Raw genomic sequence first — 16,659 nt, 5'->3', positions numbered from 1 at the left:
CATTTCCTCTGAGTCCACGCATAAATTCCCTCTTTTGTCGTTAAATGGGCCAATCCTTTCTCCAGTTACCCTCTTAATCCTTACATACGAATACAATGCTTTGGGAATTTCCTTAACCCTGTTAGCCAAAGATATTTCATGACCCTTTTGGCCCTCTTTATTGCGCGTTTGAGATTCATCCTACTTTCCCGATATTCCTCCAAAGCTTCATCAGTTTTGAGTTGCCTCGACCCTATGTATGCTTCCTTTTTCATCTTAGCAAGTCTCACAATTTCACCCGTCATCCATGGTTCCCTAATCTTGCCATTTCTATCTTTCATTTTCACAGGAACATGTCTGTCCTGCACTCTAATCAACCTTTCCTTAAAAGACTTCCACATTTCAAATGTGGATTTACCCTTAAACAGCTGCTCCCAATCCACATTCCCTAGCTCCTGCCGAATTTTGTTATATCTGCCTTTCCCCAATTTAGTACTCTTCCTTTCGGACCCCTCTTGTTCTTGTCCATGAGTAATCTAAAACTTACGGAATTGTGATCGCTATTCCCAAAGTAATCACCGACTGAAACATCAACCACCTGGCCGGGATCATTCCCAAATACCAGATCCAGTATGGCCCCTTCCCGAGTTGGACTATTTACATACTGCTCTATAAAATTCTCCTGGATGCTCCTTACAAACTCTGCTCCAACACTACACGAATCCCATTCAATGTTGGGGAAGTTAAAATCTACCATCACAACCACCCTATTGCTCCTACATTTTTCTATTATCTGTCTGCATATTTGTTACTCTACGTCATGCTCGCTTTTGGGAGGCCTGTAGTAAAGTCCCAACAATGTTACTGCACCCTTCCTATTTCTCAGCTCAACCCATATTGCCTCAGTGCTCTAATCCTCCATCGTGCCCTCCTTAATCACAGCGGTGATATCATCTCTGACGAGCAATGCAACTCCTCCACCCCTTCTACCTCCCTTTCTATCCCTCCTGAAGTATCTATACCCTGGGATATTCAGTTGCCAGACCTGCCCTTCCCTCAACCAAGTCTCAGAAATACCAATACAGTAGCATCATATTCCCAGGTACTGATCCAAGCCCTAAATTCATCTGCCTTACCTGCTACACTTCTTGCTTTAAAACAAATGCACCTCAAACCACCTGTCCTTTTGCGCTCATCATCTCTTCCCTGTCTACTCTTCCCCTTAGTCACATTGAGTTTATTATCTGGTACCTTATTGGCTTTAGCTGCTGCCTCTTTACTGACCTCTAACTTCCTAATCTGGTTCCCATCCCCCTGCCACATTAGTTTAAAACCTCCCCAACAGTGTTAGGAAAAGAACCCCCTAGGACATTGGTTCCAGTCCTGCCCAGGTGTAGACCATCCGTTTTGTAATGGTCCCACCGCCCCAGAACCGGTTCCAATGTCCCAGAAATCTGAACCCCTCCCTCCTGCACCATCTCTCAAGCCACGTATTCATGCTGACTATTCTTGAATTTCTACTCTGACTGTCCCGTGGCACTGGTAGCAATCCTGAGATTACTACCTTTGAGTTCCTACTTTTTAACTTATCTCCTAACTCCCTAAATTCTGATTGTAGGACCTCATCCCTTTTTTTTTTACCTATATCGTTGGTGCCTATATGCACCACGACAACTGGCTGTTCACCCTCCCCCTTTAGTATGTCCTGCAGCCGATCGGAGACATCCCTGACCCGAGCACCCGGGAGGCAACATACCATTGGGGAGTCTCGTTTTCGACCACAGAAACGCCTGTCTACTCCTCTTACAATTGAATCCCCATGACTATAGCCCTGCCAGTCTTTTTCCCGCCCTTCTGTGCAGCAAAGCTAGCCACGGTGCCATGAGCCTGGCTACTACTGCCTTCCCCTGGTGAATCATCTCCCCCAACTGTATCCAAAAGGGTATACCTGTTTTGGAGGGAGATGACAGCAGGGGACGCCTGCACTGCCTTCCTCTTCTTTCTCTGCCTTTTGGTCACGCATTCCCTGTCTCCCTCACCAATCCTAATCTGCGGTGTGACCAACTCACTGAACGTGCTATCCACGACCTACTCAGCATCGCGGATGCTCCAAAGTGAGTCCATCCACTGCTCCAGAGCCGTCATGCGGTCTAACAGGAGCTGCAGCTGGACACACTTCCCGCACATGAAGAAGTCAGGGGCATCGGCCGCGTCCCTGAACTCCCACATTGTGCACGAGGAGCATAACACGGGTCTGGGATCTCCTGCCATTTTTACCCTTTACCTTAACTGATTACAAATATATTATCAAATAATTAATAAGTGAAAGGAATAAAGATTTTACTTACCGATTACAATACTCACCAACACACGAAGAGTTAAATTTCTCCCAGCAACTGCTAATTGGAACACTTTCCTTGCCAGCCAATCAGGTCACTGCTTTCACTGATGTCACCCTTCAAGGTAAGTTTTTAAAGAGATAAACTTACCTTCCCGACAACCGCGGTTGTTTTATTTTAGTTAGAGGAGGGGGTAGGGAGGAAAACACTGAGGAAGTGTTTCGGGTTAAATTGTCACTTGACAACAGCCCCTTCACAAACCACCTTCAAATTACGCTGACCGCACTGCACATATGCAAATCTCCCCGGAACAGCCAATCAGTAGCTCCGCTCTGCTGCCCTCTGCTGTCTTCTGTCTTGTGAATGGTGGAAAGACGTTTACGTGGCTTGAAGTGAGTTACGCGCCATAGGATCCCTAGCGTGTGACTTATTCTGGTAGCCACAGTAATAATATGGCTAGTCCAGTTCATAATCTGATTAATGGTAACCCCCAGGATGTTGATTGTGGAGGATTCAATGATGGAAATGCAATTGAACGTGAAACAGCGGTGATTAGGTCCTCTGTTGTAGGCCATCGTCATTGCTTGGCAGCTCAGGGGTGGATATTGTTCTGGTCATGCTGAATTTGATCATAAACTGATGCGTTATCTTTGGAGGCACGAATGATGCTGAACATTGTGTAGTCATCTGAGAACATCTTAATGTCTGACCTTATGATGGAAGGGATGTTATTGATGGAGTACCTGAAGATGGCTGGACCGAGGAAACTACCCCAAGGAACACCTGCAGTCATGTATTGCAACTGTGATGATGACCTCAAACCATTACCAACATATCGCTTTATATCAGGTATGACTCCAACCAAAGGAGAGTTAACCTCTGATTCCCATTAACTCCAGTTTTGCTGCAGCTCTTTGCTGCCAAACACGGACCAATGATGCCTTGATGTAAAAGACAGTGACTCTCATTTTGCGCCTGGAATTCAGCTCCTTTGTCCATATGTCATGTGAGAGTCCCTTTAAGAAAAACGTGTTTTATCAAATGGCTGCAGTGACGTCATTGTGCCGGGGGAACTGGAATGTGATTCTGCTTTTAACTTTCGTTTGAACTGGAAGCTCTTTTTGGCTCTGTGTTTTAGTTTCGCGTTCAGTTAGAGAGCTATAATCAATCCAAACAGATCTATCCGGTCTCTCGCACTGTATGTTAAACAAGGTATTTAGATCACTTGATAATTTAAAAGTGATAACTGTTCTCTGCAGGGAAGTCAAACCTACTATCTTTGTTGAAAAGTGTTTTGGCGTATAGATGTTGTTTGGAATGTTACTCGGGTTTACGTATAGAGTACTGTATCTTTTTGGGGTTTTATCAGTGATGGTAGTTGGTAAGATGTTTACTGTGGGCTTCTAAAATGTTAACTGGATTCATGGAATAAACAGTTTTGTTTTAAAAGTACTTCTGATCTCTGTTGCATCACACATGTAAAGTGGGCCCTTGTGCTCCACATAACCAAAATCTATTAAATGTTTTGGGTCAGGTGAACCTTATGATAGCCTATGGTGTTCTCTGAACACTGGCCCATAACACATGCTCGAACCAAGGGTTTGATGAGATCAGGAACTAGTTGGCCGTGACGGAATCCAAACTGAGCGTCCGTGAGCAGGCTATTGCTGAATAAGTGCTGCTGTCAAAGCACTGTTGCTGACTCCTAACATCACTTTGCTGATGGTGGAGAATAATCCGATAAGGCGGTAATTGGCTGCGTGGGATTTGTCCTGTTTCTTGTGTGCAGCACACGCCAAGGCAACATTCCACATTGCCAGTTCAGGCCAGTGTTGCAGCTCTACTGGAACAGCTTGGCTGGGATGCGGCAGGTTCTGCAGGACAAGTTGCATATGGCCGGAATATTCACAGGGCGCATTGCCTTTGCAGTATCAAGTGACTTCAGCCATTTCTTGACATCACGTTGCCTTTATATTAGATGTGTATTTTCAGTTGCTAGTTTCTTGTTCAAGGTTTAAAGTTCGTCTCCCATTTATTCTTTCTCCACTAAGAAATAAAGAATGACCACTTCTCAATCATCAGCTCTTTGTTTCGTATCTCTGAGCAATTCTCTGCCTAAATAGTTTTTTTTCGGACTAGCACGCCTGGATAGATAGGTATGAGGAAAAAAATCAGTAAATGTTTAACAGGAATGCTTGATTGGTTTGATTAGATGTCCTGTCATAAACTTTATTAGCATTACATCTAGTAAAAATATCATCTTTAAATGACCACCGTGAAACACCTTCTGTCCGATGCAGTTTTAAATAAAGTAATTCTCAGGCATTTGGTCTCATATCTTCGATTCTCTCTTCACTTTTGTTGTCAATCAGTGCGCCTTATCACAATTTCACTCGATTCAGGTTCAGATCTTGTTAGCTTTGCAACATTAACCCTCAAACCCCAAATGCAAGATTTATTTAAATTGGTTTAATTTTTTGTATAGATGTTTCAACTCTGTCATCAGTGGTTACTGAGATAAGTGGAATGAATACTATGTCTTCCAGCTCCACGTTCTATAATGCAATATGCAGGCTTACTGCATCTAATTGTGCACTAAGTGTCAATTAACTGAAGAGTTTCACCACTGGCTATACTGCAGAACGTAATAAGTAGGTCACAAATAACATAATGATTGATAAGATGAAGCAATAGAACTTTTAATGCAAAGGATAGTCAACACAACGAGATATAATCATAGCATGCACGAGTATAGAGAACACAGATTCCAATCCTCTGCCCATAATAAGTAATTTTAACATTCATTGGCCCTGCCATTACGACTTGCCTGAGAGCTGAGAATAATCTCGGCCTTATATTAGATTTTTCTGCATGTTTTTCACACTCGCTTGAATCTTACCCTCCAACTTCACCATCTCGCCCTCTACCTCACCGGCACCTACCTTCGCATTCTATCGTTGAGCAATATTTGTCATAATGTTATCTGACTCTAGCTTTCTGTGTGATAACTGAAATTGTCTAATGACCCAACGATGTGGATATAGGATGTTCCATTCTCAAAGCCTTTTAAAGACGTTTATTGTACTGAGCAGTCTTTGGGGCTGATAATGTCCTCGTACGTTGATATACTTGCAGCGAGTCAGCTGTTGTGACAGCTGAATATTAAGTCATGAACAAGAGCAACAATCTTTGCAAACCCAATTGGTCCACTTCAGCAGTGCATAATGGTTAATGCTGCTTCGTTCCTTTTCAAAACGATTTTCTGCCTGCAGATATCCGTAAAGCTATTTAATTAGTTAGCAAGAAAAACAGGAAATACTGGACAATCTCAGCAGATCTGACAGCTCTGTGGAGAGAAAAGGGATCTTTTCGAGTCTGGATGACTCTGTTTTTGTTTAAGATTCCACTATGCACAGTAATTTGTTTTTTTACCTAATTAGGAACTCCTCTTCGGGGACAGGAGCACACAGTGAAATTCTATTTGTCCCATCATGATTCCGTTCAGTTGTAGTGAATTACACAAAGTAGCAGGTAGAACGGGTAGAGGGGGCTCATGCACGGCCGTTGATATGCTGTTACAACGCAAGATAACGTTTTACACTCTTGAAATACATTTACCTGTCATTTGTAGCAGCTTTGTCAATTCCATTTTTTCTAAAGAAGAGAAAACTAACGACTGTCAAATAATCAACATGAAAAAATCATTCCGATGTAATCATACGACTTTTGACTACGCGCGTAATCATTACCATTACATCTCAAAAATCCACACAATTTAATCCGTATTTCAATGTAAGAACTATGGTGTCAGTTCTTGAAATTATCCATCCCCGAGCTTGTCACCGGCGTCTTGTAATTGAGGATCTATACTGAGCTTCTTATAATTGAAGATGAAGAGACAGACGCATTGCTTTAGTAATAATAGAGATTGAAACATGCAGGCCACGTTTTATTTCAATATTAATACTGTTCCTGTAATTCTGAGTAATATGTTTATTATTGTCGTGACCAGTTCGTCGGCATTTGGTTCCAAAAACTGGTGACATTTAACCCAAGTTTGAAGATAAAAATAACAACTGCAGCACCCTAGAAAGACGGCAATAAAAAGATACCAGTGGAATTTCTTAGATTTCATAGAATTTACAGTGTAGAAGGAGGCCCTTCGGACCATCGTGTCTGCACCTACCCAAGCCCACACCTCCACCCTATCCCCATAACCCAGTAACCAAACCCAACACTAAGGGCAATTTAGAACAGTAAGTGGCCAATGCACATAACCTGGACATCTTTGGATTGTGGGAGGAAACCGGAGCACCAGAGAAACCCACGCATACACAGGGAGTACATGCAGACTCCGCACAGACAGTGACCCAAGCCGGGAATCGAACCTGGGACCCAGGAGCTGTGAGGCAATTGTGCTATCCACTATGTTGCCGTGCTGCCCGTTAGAGTCGATAATTGCTCAAAATGAGCGTTATTGACCCTACAAAGAACAAAGAGCAAGACACGTACAGCACAGGAACAGGCCCTTCGGCCCCCCAAGCCTGCGCCGACTATGCTTCCCATATAAACTAAAATCGTCTACACTTCCGGGGCCCTTATCCCTCTATTCCCATCCTATTCATGTATGTGTCAAGATGCCCCTCAAAAATCACAATAGCCCCTGCTTGCACCACCTCCTCCGGCAGTGCGTTCCAGGCACCCACTATCCTCTGTGTAAAAAACTTGCTTCATACATTCATAAACCTTGCCCGTCGCAGCTTAAATCTATGCCCCCTAGTAATTGACCCCTGTACCCTGGAAAAAAGTCTCTGACTATCCACTGTCTATGCCTGTCATAATTTTGTAGACCTCTATCAGGTGGGCCCTCAACCTCCGGCGTTCAGTGAGAAAAAAAGCAAGTTTATTCAACCTGTTCTCATAGCTAATGCCCTCCATAACTGGCAAAATCCTGGCGAATCTTATCTGCACCCTCTCCCAAGCCTCTACGTGCTTCTGGTAGTGTGACCACCAGAATTGAACACTATACTCGAAGTGTGGCCTAAATAAGGTTCAATACAGGTGCAACATGACTTGCCAATATATATACTCAATGCCCTGGCCAATGAAGGCAAACATGCAGTATGCCTTCTCCACCTGTGCTGCCCTTTTCAGTGACCTGTGGACCGGTACACCTAGATCTCTCTGACTCTCAATCCTCATGCGTCTTCTACCATTCACTGTATACTCCCATCTGCATTACACCATCCAAAATGCATTACCTACCATTTGTCGGAATAAACTCCATCTGCCATCTCTCCACCCAAGTCTGCAAACGATCTAAATCCTGCTGTATCCTCTGACAGTCCTCATCGCTATTCGAAATTCCAGCAACCGTTGTGTCGTCTGAAAACTTACAAATGAGACCAGTTACATTTTCCTCGAAATCATTTATATATACTAAGAACTGCAAAGGTCCTAGCACTGATCCCTGCGGGATACCACTAGTCACAGTCCTCCAATCAGAAATGCACCCTTCCATTGCTACTGTCTGCCTTCTATGACCTAGCCAGTTCTCTATCCATCTTGCCTGCTCACCCCTGATCCCGTGTGACTTCACCTTTTGTAGGCACCAGTCTGCCATGACGGACCTTGTCAAAGGCCTTACTGATGTCCATATAGACAGCATCCATTACCCTACCTGCATCAATAATCCTTGTGACCGCCTCGAAAAACTGTCAAGTTAGTGAGGCACGACGTCCCCTTCACATAACTGTGCTGCCTCTTGCTCATACGTCCATTTGCTTTCTATTGGGAGTAGATCCTGTCTCGAAGAATTTCCTCCAGTAATTTCCGTACCACTGACGTAAGGCTCACCGGCCTTTAGTTCCCTGGAGTGTCCTTGCTACCCTGCTTAAACAAAGGAACGACATTGGCTATTATCCAGTCCTCCAGGACATCCACTGAATACAGTGAGGATTCAAGTATTTCCGTCAAGGCCTCAGCAATTTCATCTCTAGCCTCCTTCAGCATTCTGGGGTAGATCCCATTAGTCCCTGGGGACTTATCTACCTTAATATTTTTCAAGACGGCCAACACCTCGTCTTTTTGGATCTCAACGTGACTGGCTATCTACACATCCTTCTCCACACTCAGCACCCACCAATTCCTTCTCTTTGGTGAATAATTATGCAAAGTATTCATTTAGTCGCTTGACCATTTCCTTTGGCTCCACACATAGAATCCCTCACCTGCCCTTCAGTGGGCCAACCCTTTCCCTGGCTATCCTCTTGATTTTTATGTTCGTGTAAAACGTCTCGGGATTTTCATTAACCCTCGGTATTTTTTGCATTAACCCTATTTGCCAATGACTTCCCGTGACCCCTTTTAGCCCTCCTGAGCCCTTCCTTAAATTCCTTCCTACTTTCTTTATATTCCACGCAGGCTTCGTCTGTTCCCAGCCTTCTGGCCCTGAGAAATGCCTCTTTTTTTATTTTTTACGAGGCCTCCAATATCTCTCGTTATCGAAGTTTCCAGAAATTTGCCGTATTTATCCTTCTTCCGCACTGGAACATGCCGGTCCTGAATTACTTTTAACTGCCATTTGAAAACATCCCACATGTCAGATGTTGAGTTACCCTCAAACATCCGCCCTCTATCTAGGTTCTGCAGTTCCTGCCTAATATTGTTCTAATTAGCCTTCCCCCAATTTAGCACATTCTCCCGAGGGCCACTCTTATCCTTGTCCACTAGCTCTTTAAAATTGACTGAATTGTGGTCACTGTTCCCGACATGCTCCCCGACTGAAACCTGGCCGGGCTCATCCACCAATACGAGGTGCAGTAGAGCCTCTTCCTTACTTGGACAACCTATATATTGTTTTTAGAAGCCCTCCTAGATGCTCTTTACAAGCTCTGCCACGTCCAAGTACCTAGCACTACGTGGCATATAGATAATTCTTACAAAGCGGACCGATATCCAGTTTATTGAAGATCAGTACCTACTTGTGTCTTTTCCTGCTTCCCGTGACGTATTAGGCGGACACCGCCTGTGGTTATGTTTGTTCCTCAGAGGCTATATTTTCAGGGCTGCCATTCCACATAAAGCAAAACTGGACAGCCGCTTTAAGTGTTTTACAATTTGTTAAAGTTGAGCGTTATGATCGTACTTTCTGTGGCCATCATGTCCTGAAGGCAGCCTGGAACCTGGAGCTTCTGGCTCAGAGTTTGCAGCCCTCCTGCCATATCGATTGACCTCCAGATAAATACTAACCAGGCGTTGTATGCATGACTCGCTTAAAAATCTGTTCTAAATGAAAAAACCGAACATATTGACACGTTTTCAGATCACGGTGTAATCAAGAAAATATTCATGAAATGCAGATTAAACCAGAAGCAATCATGTTGGTCAAGAATATTTTTAATTCACCTGGGTCTACTCATGTTGATTCTCTATAAATCGATTCCAAACTGGTACTATAATCGGCGGAATGTTGGAACCAAATATAACCCTCTGCGACGGAGAACTTCAGTAATGGATTTGACGTCGATTTTCCCGGTTAATTAATCTATCATTAGCGATAGATGCAGGCCCGTAATTGATGTGACGGGTTGCAATTATTTACACGTCGTAGAATTGTGATTCATTGATGGATCTTTCTTGACCAGTAAACGGAATGAGTCAGTACTATTCGTTCCAGAAAAATTAATTTTCGGAACCGTGATGGTACATTAATTAACGATGCAATACACCACTAATTGTGCGATATTTAAATTTGCTGCTTAGCGAATTTTCATCGAACAGGACGCTCGCTCTTCAATTGATTCAATAATTGCGACGCAGGACCAGCTTTGCTACCGTCAACATTCCTTTTGATCGAGTATCGGGACAAAATGCACAGCAATAGCAAATTAATTTTCAAAACAATATGTGTTGCTGTGTAACAAGTTTGTGCACCTCAGAAATAAAGCACCCGGAAGACCTTCAAGCCTTCCAAATTAACATTCAAATTTCTGGTGGCCATTACTTTGCAGCGTGCATAAACTGAAGGAAAGAAATAGCAGTTTGGTTCTGTTGAGGTGGGGCTACATTTTGAGCCCATGTATCCAACCGAAGATGTGATTATTGTCAGTTTGACAGAACATTCACTCAGCTTACTTTTAGCAGTGCATCAAGCGCCATGTAAATCGATGGATTCAACGTGCTTGATGCACATGACCGGTTTCACTATTCGGTAAAATCATGAGAAAACATCGGATTTCCTCCTTTCCCCCACATTCTTTGTCAAAAACCGTAATCAATTAGATTTTGGAAAGTGTAACAAACTGCTGCCAGCACTTTTCTGTGAAGAAATGTTTCTTAATTTCACTCTTGGACAATCTGACTCTAACATTTATATTATGTTCACCAGTCATTAACTCCAGAACGAGATGAAATGGCTTCATCCAATCCACGAAATCTAATTGAAAACTTCAAACAAATGACGACATGAAATACAAATTTTAAGGAATATTATCCTAGTGTGTTTATTCCGTCTTCCAAGCTTAACGACTGGAATACAGACACACCTCTAATAAAGAAACGGCACGCCACTCAAAGACAATAAATCTTTCCGAAGGTAGACAAAGGGCAAAGCAAATTACAGCCCATAATAGGCCATTTGCCCTCCAAGCCTGTGCACATCATTATGCCCTAACTAAAAACAAACCTTCTGTCCTTACCCGGTAAAGAGTATGGCATTTAAATCTGCCTTAATCTTGTAGTGTTGTCTAGGCATACCTTCGTATAGATGAAGCCTAGCTTCAACTCAGTTTAATGACATTTCTCTGGATATAAACGTCAACAATCAATTCTCTTGTTAATTGTTTTCTGGAAGTCTTCTCAACATTACATAGATCTATTTCTCCAGGCCTCCATACCTTTCATAGTCTCCAGATTTTTAAACTAAGTTTTACGGGATGTGTGTGTCCCGAAATACCCATCCCTAAATCCCCTTGGAAGATGGTGGTGAAAGGCTCCCTGAAGCCGCTGCAGTCCACGTGGAATAGGAACACCCATTGTACAATTCGCGAGCGAGTTCCGGAACTTTGACCGAACGATATTTTTCCAAGTCAGAATGGCTCATGAATTGGAGGCAAACTTACAGGTGATGGTGATCCCATGTATCTGCTGCCCTTTTCCTTCTGCCTCTTTCAACGGCAGTGGCCGTGGGTTTGGAAGGTGCTGACTAAGCAGCTTTAGCGAGTCCCTGCAGTGCGCACATGGCCGTGACAGTTCCTTTTCAACATCCTCACCATTTTGGTCGATATTAACCTACACTAAAATCCGTTTGACATATCTTTACTAAACCATGCCTTTTTGAATTTTACACGACACTAGTTCAAAAACCAGCCCTCTTTAAAGAACAAATAATAAAGAACAGTACATCACAGGAACAGGTCTTCCAGCTCTCCAAAGTTGCACCGGTCATAATACCAACCTTGGCCAAAACCCTCAGCAGTTTCTAGTGCCATATCCTTCTATACCCATCCTAACAACGTATTTTCCGAAATGCCTTTTGAATGCATTTAATGTATCTGCTTTCACAATCTCCCCTGGCACCGCGTACCAGGCACTCACTAGTCTCTGCGTTAAAAAAACCGCCTCGCACATCTCCTCTAAACATTGCCCCACGGAGCTTAAACCTATGCCCAATAGTGACTGACCCCGACACCCTGGGAAAGAGTGCCTGCCCATCCACACTATCCATGCCTCTCATAATCTTGCACACCTTCGAATGCTGAAAAGAGTTGTGTGCATGGTTTTGCGCGGCATCATAAAATTCATTAATGGTTTCAGGGAATTGTTCCTCTCCATTAATGCTGCTCTTTGTCTCCTTCTGACCCAATTTCGGTAACAAGTCAAACATTTCCCTTTACTTGCAGGACGTAAACTCTCTCCCACAATTTCATTTGAGTGATTTTCTCAAATTCCTTCTGGGAATCCAGAATTTCAAATTCAGCTAAAATTCCGGTTCACCAATCAAGTCTTAAAATACTTAATAAGATTGTCAATTCCACGTTTCAGTTACACATTTGCTGGCTCTCGCTCAGCATTTAAAATTTGTCCAGGTGGAATATCACTCTATCCTTAATTATCGACGCTCTCATTCGGCGGCGTATCAATGGTATTTTCGCCAATTTATGTTTGGCGGGTTTCTTCTTGTTAGCTTTCATAAATAGGCTAATTTCTGGAAGACTTCTTAATATTACAAAGATCTATTTCTCCGGGCCTCCAGATTTTAAGTAGTTTCCAATTTGTAAAATTATTTTTTACGGGATGTGGGCTACTCACTGCGCCACCGTGTGTCCGGAATTATATGGTTTTGAGGATCTGTCACTCCTTAGAGCCATTATTTTCTCCATTACTGTTGTCTTGTTTGATTTATTTTTTGTCTCCCTGTTCTCGATTAAATATTTATTCCCCTTGCCTGCCCAGCATGTAACTTTCTGCAACTGCTATCGCAGAGCAATTATGCAAAATGCCGTTGTATCCTAATTAATTGCCCAACCCTAAATGCCCTTGAGAATTTTCATAAATTCCCAGTTAATTGCCAACCGAAATAACTTTGGAAGATTCCTGCTGGGGTATCCATAATGTTCATACCTTTTTCTTCTCAAACACACAGTGGGATTTATATGTTTTTTTTAAATTTAGGTTACCCAATTCATTCTTTCCAATTAAGGGGTAGTTTATTGTGGCCAATCCATCTACCCTGCTCATTTTTGTGTTATGCGGGTGAAATACACGCAATCATGGGCAGAATTTGCAAACTCCGCGCAGACAGTGACCCAGTTCCGGGATCGAACCTGGGACCTCAGCGCCGTGAGGCTACTCACTGCGCCACCGTGTGTCCGGAATTATATGGTTTTGAGGATCTGTCACTCCTTAGAGCCATTATTTTCTCCATTACTGTTGTCTTGTTTGATTTATTTTTTGTCTCCCTGTTGTCGATTAAATATTTATTCCCCTTGCCTGCCCAACATGTAACTTTCTGCAACTGCTGTCGCAGAGCAATGACGCAAAATGCCGTTGTATCCTAATTAACTGCCCTCCAACCGTCAAGGAATATTTATTTTTCTAATGTGATCGTAAAATATCTTCTGGTTGATGTTCATCTCCCATGCAAGTTCCGTTACATCGTATTGCCACGCATTGCTATTTTGTATACTTTAATTTCGCCAAGATCGGTGCATACTTCTGTTTGCATTTGTGTACGTTTATCAGTTTCACCTTATATCTTCTCTCTCAGCTCTCCAGCGCTACCTTTGTGACAAGTGCATTTTTGTTGTCTATTTCTATTTCAGTAAAATTCCTTTTTGATTCCCTTTCACACCTTCTGCCATTTCAACGACTCAGGGATTTGCCCAGTTTAAGGTGAACAGTCCATTATTCCCATGATGCCAGACTCACCATAATTTTCTACTTTTCTCCGTTTGAAGCACCACTTCTTACAAAATAACGCATCATCTTTCCCGTCGTTTCAGACAAGCAATTGGAACCCACACAAATAGTCAGCGGGAATTGATCCCAACCTAAATTACATATCGTGAACATTCATTTGCAGCTTTTCAGATAAGGGACGTTACCTTTGTCTTTTATTTCGATCTTTTTTTCTGAAAAAACAAAGGCATTAATTTCAATCTAAAGTAAGGGCCAGACAGAAATATTTTCTTTTCAATCTGTCAAAAACAACTAAGAAAAAACGGATGAGATCCTATGCAAATGCCGGAGGAGGGAACAAACGACAAGAACAAAAAACAGAAATGGGAATAACAAAAGTGATAGGCAGAGTAATCAAGGGCCAGAACCAAACAGGGCGTCAGCGAACGGGACAAACAATGCTTAAAAGACAAGACTGAAGGCTTTGTTTTCTGCATTAAAAAAATATTTTGATTAGTTTTTTCCATTTTTTACAGTTTAACCTCACCTTTTCTACCCCATCTAACCTTTTTTTTTTTTACAGGTGATGCTGATCATCGCAACCGAGCAGGATCTGTGGTGTCCGATTGAGGAAGCAAAAGGAACGGCATCGGTCCTTTTTCTGATATGTATTTCTAGCTGGTCCGACTGACCGAAGACTGCAACGCTCGGTAAAGGCTCCACCCTCACCAGTATAATAGAACATAGAACATAGAACAGTACAGCACAGAACAGGCCCTTCGGCCCTCGATGTTGTGCCGAGCAATGATCATCCTACTCAAACCCACATATCCACCCTATACCCGTAACCCAACAACCCCCCCCCCTTACTTTTTAGGACACTACGGGCAATTTAGCATGGCCAATCCACCTATCCCGCACATCTTTGGACTGTGGGAGGAAACTGGAGCACCCGGAGAAAACCCACGCACACACGGGGAGGACGTGCAGACTCCGCACAGACAGTGACCCAGCCGGTAACCGAACATGGGACCCTGGAGCTGTGAAGCATTTATGCTAACCACCATGCTACCGTGCTGCCGTGCTACCGTAATCTACGACATCATCTCGAAGAAGACTGTTCAGAACCCGATAGTTCTGGGACACGTTCAAAGCATGTTGGTGTGGATGGTCAGCCTCACTGGCACCGGTCACAATTATCCTCCACCTTCGGGAAGAACCTGTTCATAAGGTTCTGGTTAGGTGCGGTGTGCATACCAATTTAAACTGCATGAGGCTTGGCCTTGCGCAGGAGGAGGTAGAGTTGGTCCTATTTAGTGCATCACTCCAGATTCCATACTCTACTTCCCACCCAAGGTCATCCTTCCATTTCTTTCTTGCCCATTCTAATGGTGTCCTTGCCGTTTCTAAAAGTCGTCAGTACATGTCCCCACAGTTCCCCTTCTCCCTCCTGCCCATGTCCTGGAGTTCCTCCAGTAACGTGTCTCTGGGGGCTATCGGCTCCACGTCGTCACCTTGGGGCGAACGTTTTTGAATTAGACGTGTCGTAGCACCTGTGCGTTCGGTACTTCCAGTCCTTCCGTTAGTTCGCCTCGGGCTGCAAGTCTGTTCCCTATGTAACACTCCCTGACATCTCGCGTCCCTCTGTTCGGTCTCCACTTCTTAAAAGTGGCGTCTGGCATGGCTGGCGGGAATTTATGACTATTGCAGATGAGGGCCATGGTGGAAATCTCTGTTCAGCTGAAGTGTTGTCTCATTTGATTCCATGTTTCCAATGTTGGTACCACCCCTTTGCTGAACGTGCATCTTGCCGGTGGGGATGGGAGTGCTGCAGTGGCGAGGGTTCGGAGGGTAATTCCCTGGCAGGGACTCCTCCAGCCTGACCCATGCCGTGCACGAGTTCCCTGACCCATCCCCTCACTCAATCGGCTGTGGCTCTCCAGTGACAGCATTACAAATTAAGAAGCGGCAGGCCACCCATGTTTCTTTGCTGCAGTGTAATCTTGGGATTCTTGGATTTGCCCCCTCCCCCACCCACACACATGGCATCATCATTTCGTCTATTCTTGAAACAAGGCCTTGGGTTTGAATATCGGTATGGATATTAACAGGAACAGGAACGTTGGCAGTATGGCTATCATGATCGTCTGCACCCTTCACGCCAGAGAAAGCGGAAGTGAATCCCATCTCTGGAGGGCATATTTAACTTCCTCCGCCAGACTGCTCAGATTACTTTTGTGGATCCATGTCCAGTCGCGGGATATCTGGATCCCCGGATAGAGAAATATACTTTGGGCTAGTTTGACAGGCAGACCCACGTTTGGTTCTGCTGCATAGAGGAGCGGTGACAAGTCTGACAGTGTAATAGTTATAGGGAATTCAATTTTAAGGGGAATGGACAGGCGTATCTGTGGCCGCAAACGAGACTCCAGGGTGGTGTGTTGCCTCCCTGGTGCTAGGGTATAGGATGTCTCAGAGCGGGTGCAGGACATTCTGGAGGGGGAGGGTGAACAGCCAGTGGTCGTGGTACACATCGGTAGCAACGACATAGGTAAAAAAAAAGGGATGAGGTCCGAAAAGCAGAATACAGGGAGCTAGGATGGAAGTTAAGAAATCGGATCTCGAAGGTAGTGATCTCAGGATTACTACCGGCACCACGTGCTAGTCAGAGTACAAATAACAGGATAGATAGGATGAATATGTGGCTGAAGGAATGGTGTTAGGAGGAGGGTTTCAGATTCCTGGGGCAGAGGGACCGGTTCTGGGGGACGTCGGAACTGTACAAACTGGACGGGTTACACCTGGGCAGGACTGGAACTGATATCCTGGGGGGGCTATTTTTTTAGAGCGCTTGGGGTGTGTTTAAATTAATGTGGCAGGGGGATGGAAAATGATGCCGGAAGTCGGAAGGGAAGAAACAAAAGGCAGTAATGGGGAAAGT

At 43.9% G+C, this 16,659-nt stretch overlaps 1 protein-coding gene across 1 annotated transcript in view; it reads right to left on the bottom strand.

Moving 5' to 3' along the window:
• LOC119975529 (centromere-associated protein E-like) overlaps positions 1–16,659 on the bottom strand; it is a 249,117-nt gene that overhangs the window by 49,500 nt on the left and 182,958 nt on the right. Inside the window, exons 27-28 of the mRNA XM_038815320.1 lie at positions 13,925–13,951; positions 5,937–5,972 (exon numbers count right to left, since the gene is read on the bottom strand). Coding sequence (XP_038671248.1) covers positions 5,937–5,972; positions 13,925–13,951 — 63 coding nt within the window. The remainder of the gene's footprint in view (positions 1–5,936; positions 5,973–13,924; positions 13,952–16,659) is intronic.

The sequence above is a fragment of the Scyliorhinus canicula genome, chromosome 13 (genome assembly GCF_902713615.1).
Source record: "Scyliorhinus canicula chromosome 13, sScyCan1.1, whole genome shotgun sequence".
Classification (NCBI taxonomy): Eukaryota; Metazoa; Chordata; class Chondrichthyes; order Carcharhiniformes; family Scyliorhinidae; genus Scyliorhinus; species Scyliorhinus canicula.
The sequence above is the reverse complement of the archived record's forward strand: the minus strand, read 5'-3'. Positions and strand labels throughout refer to the sequence as shown.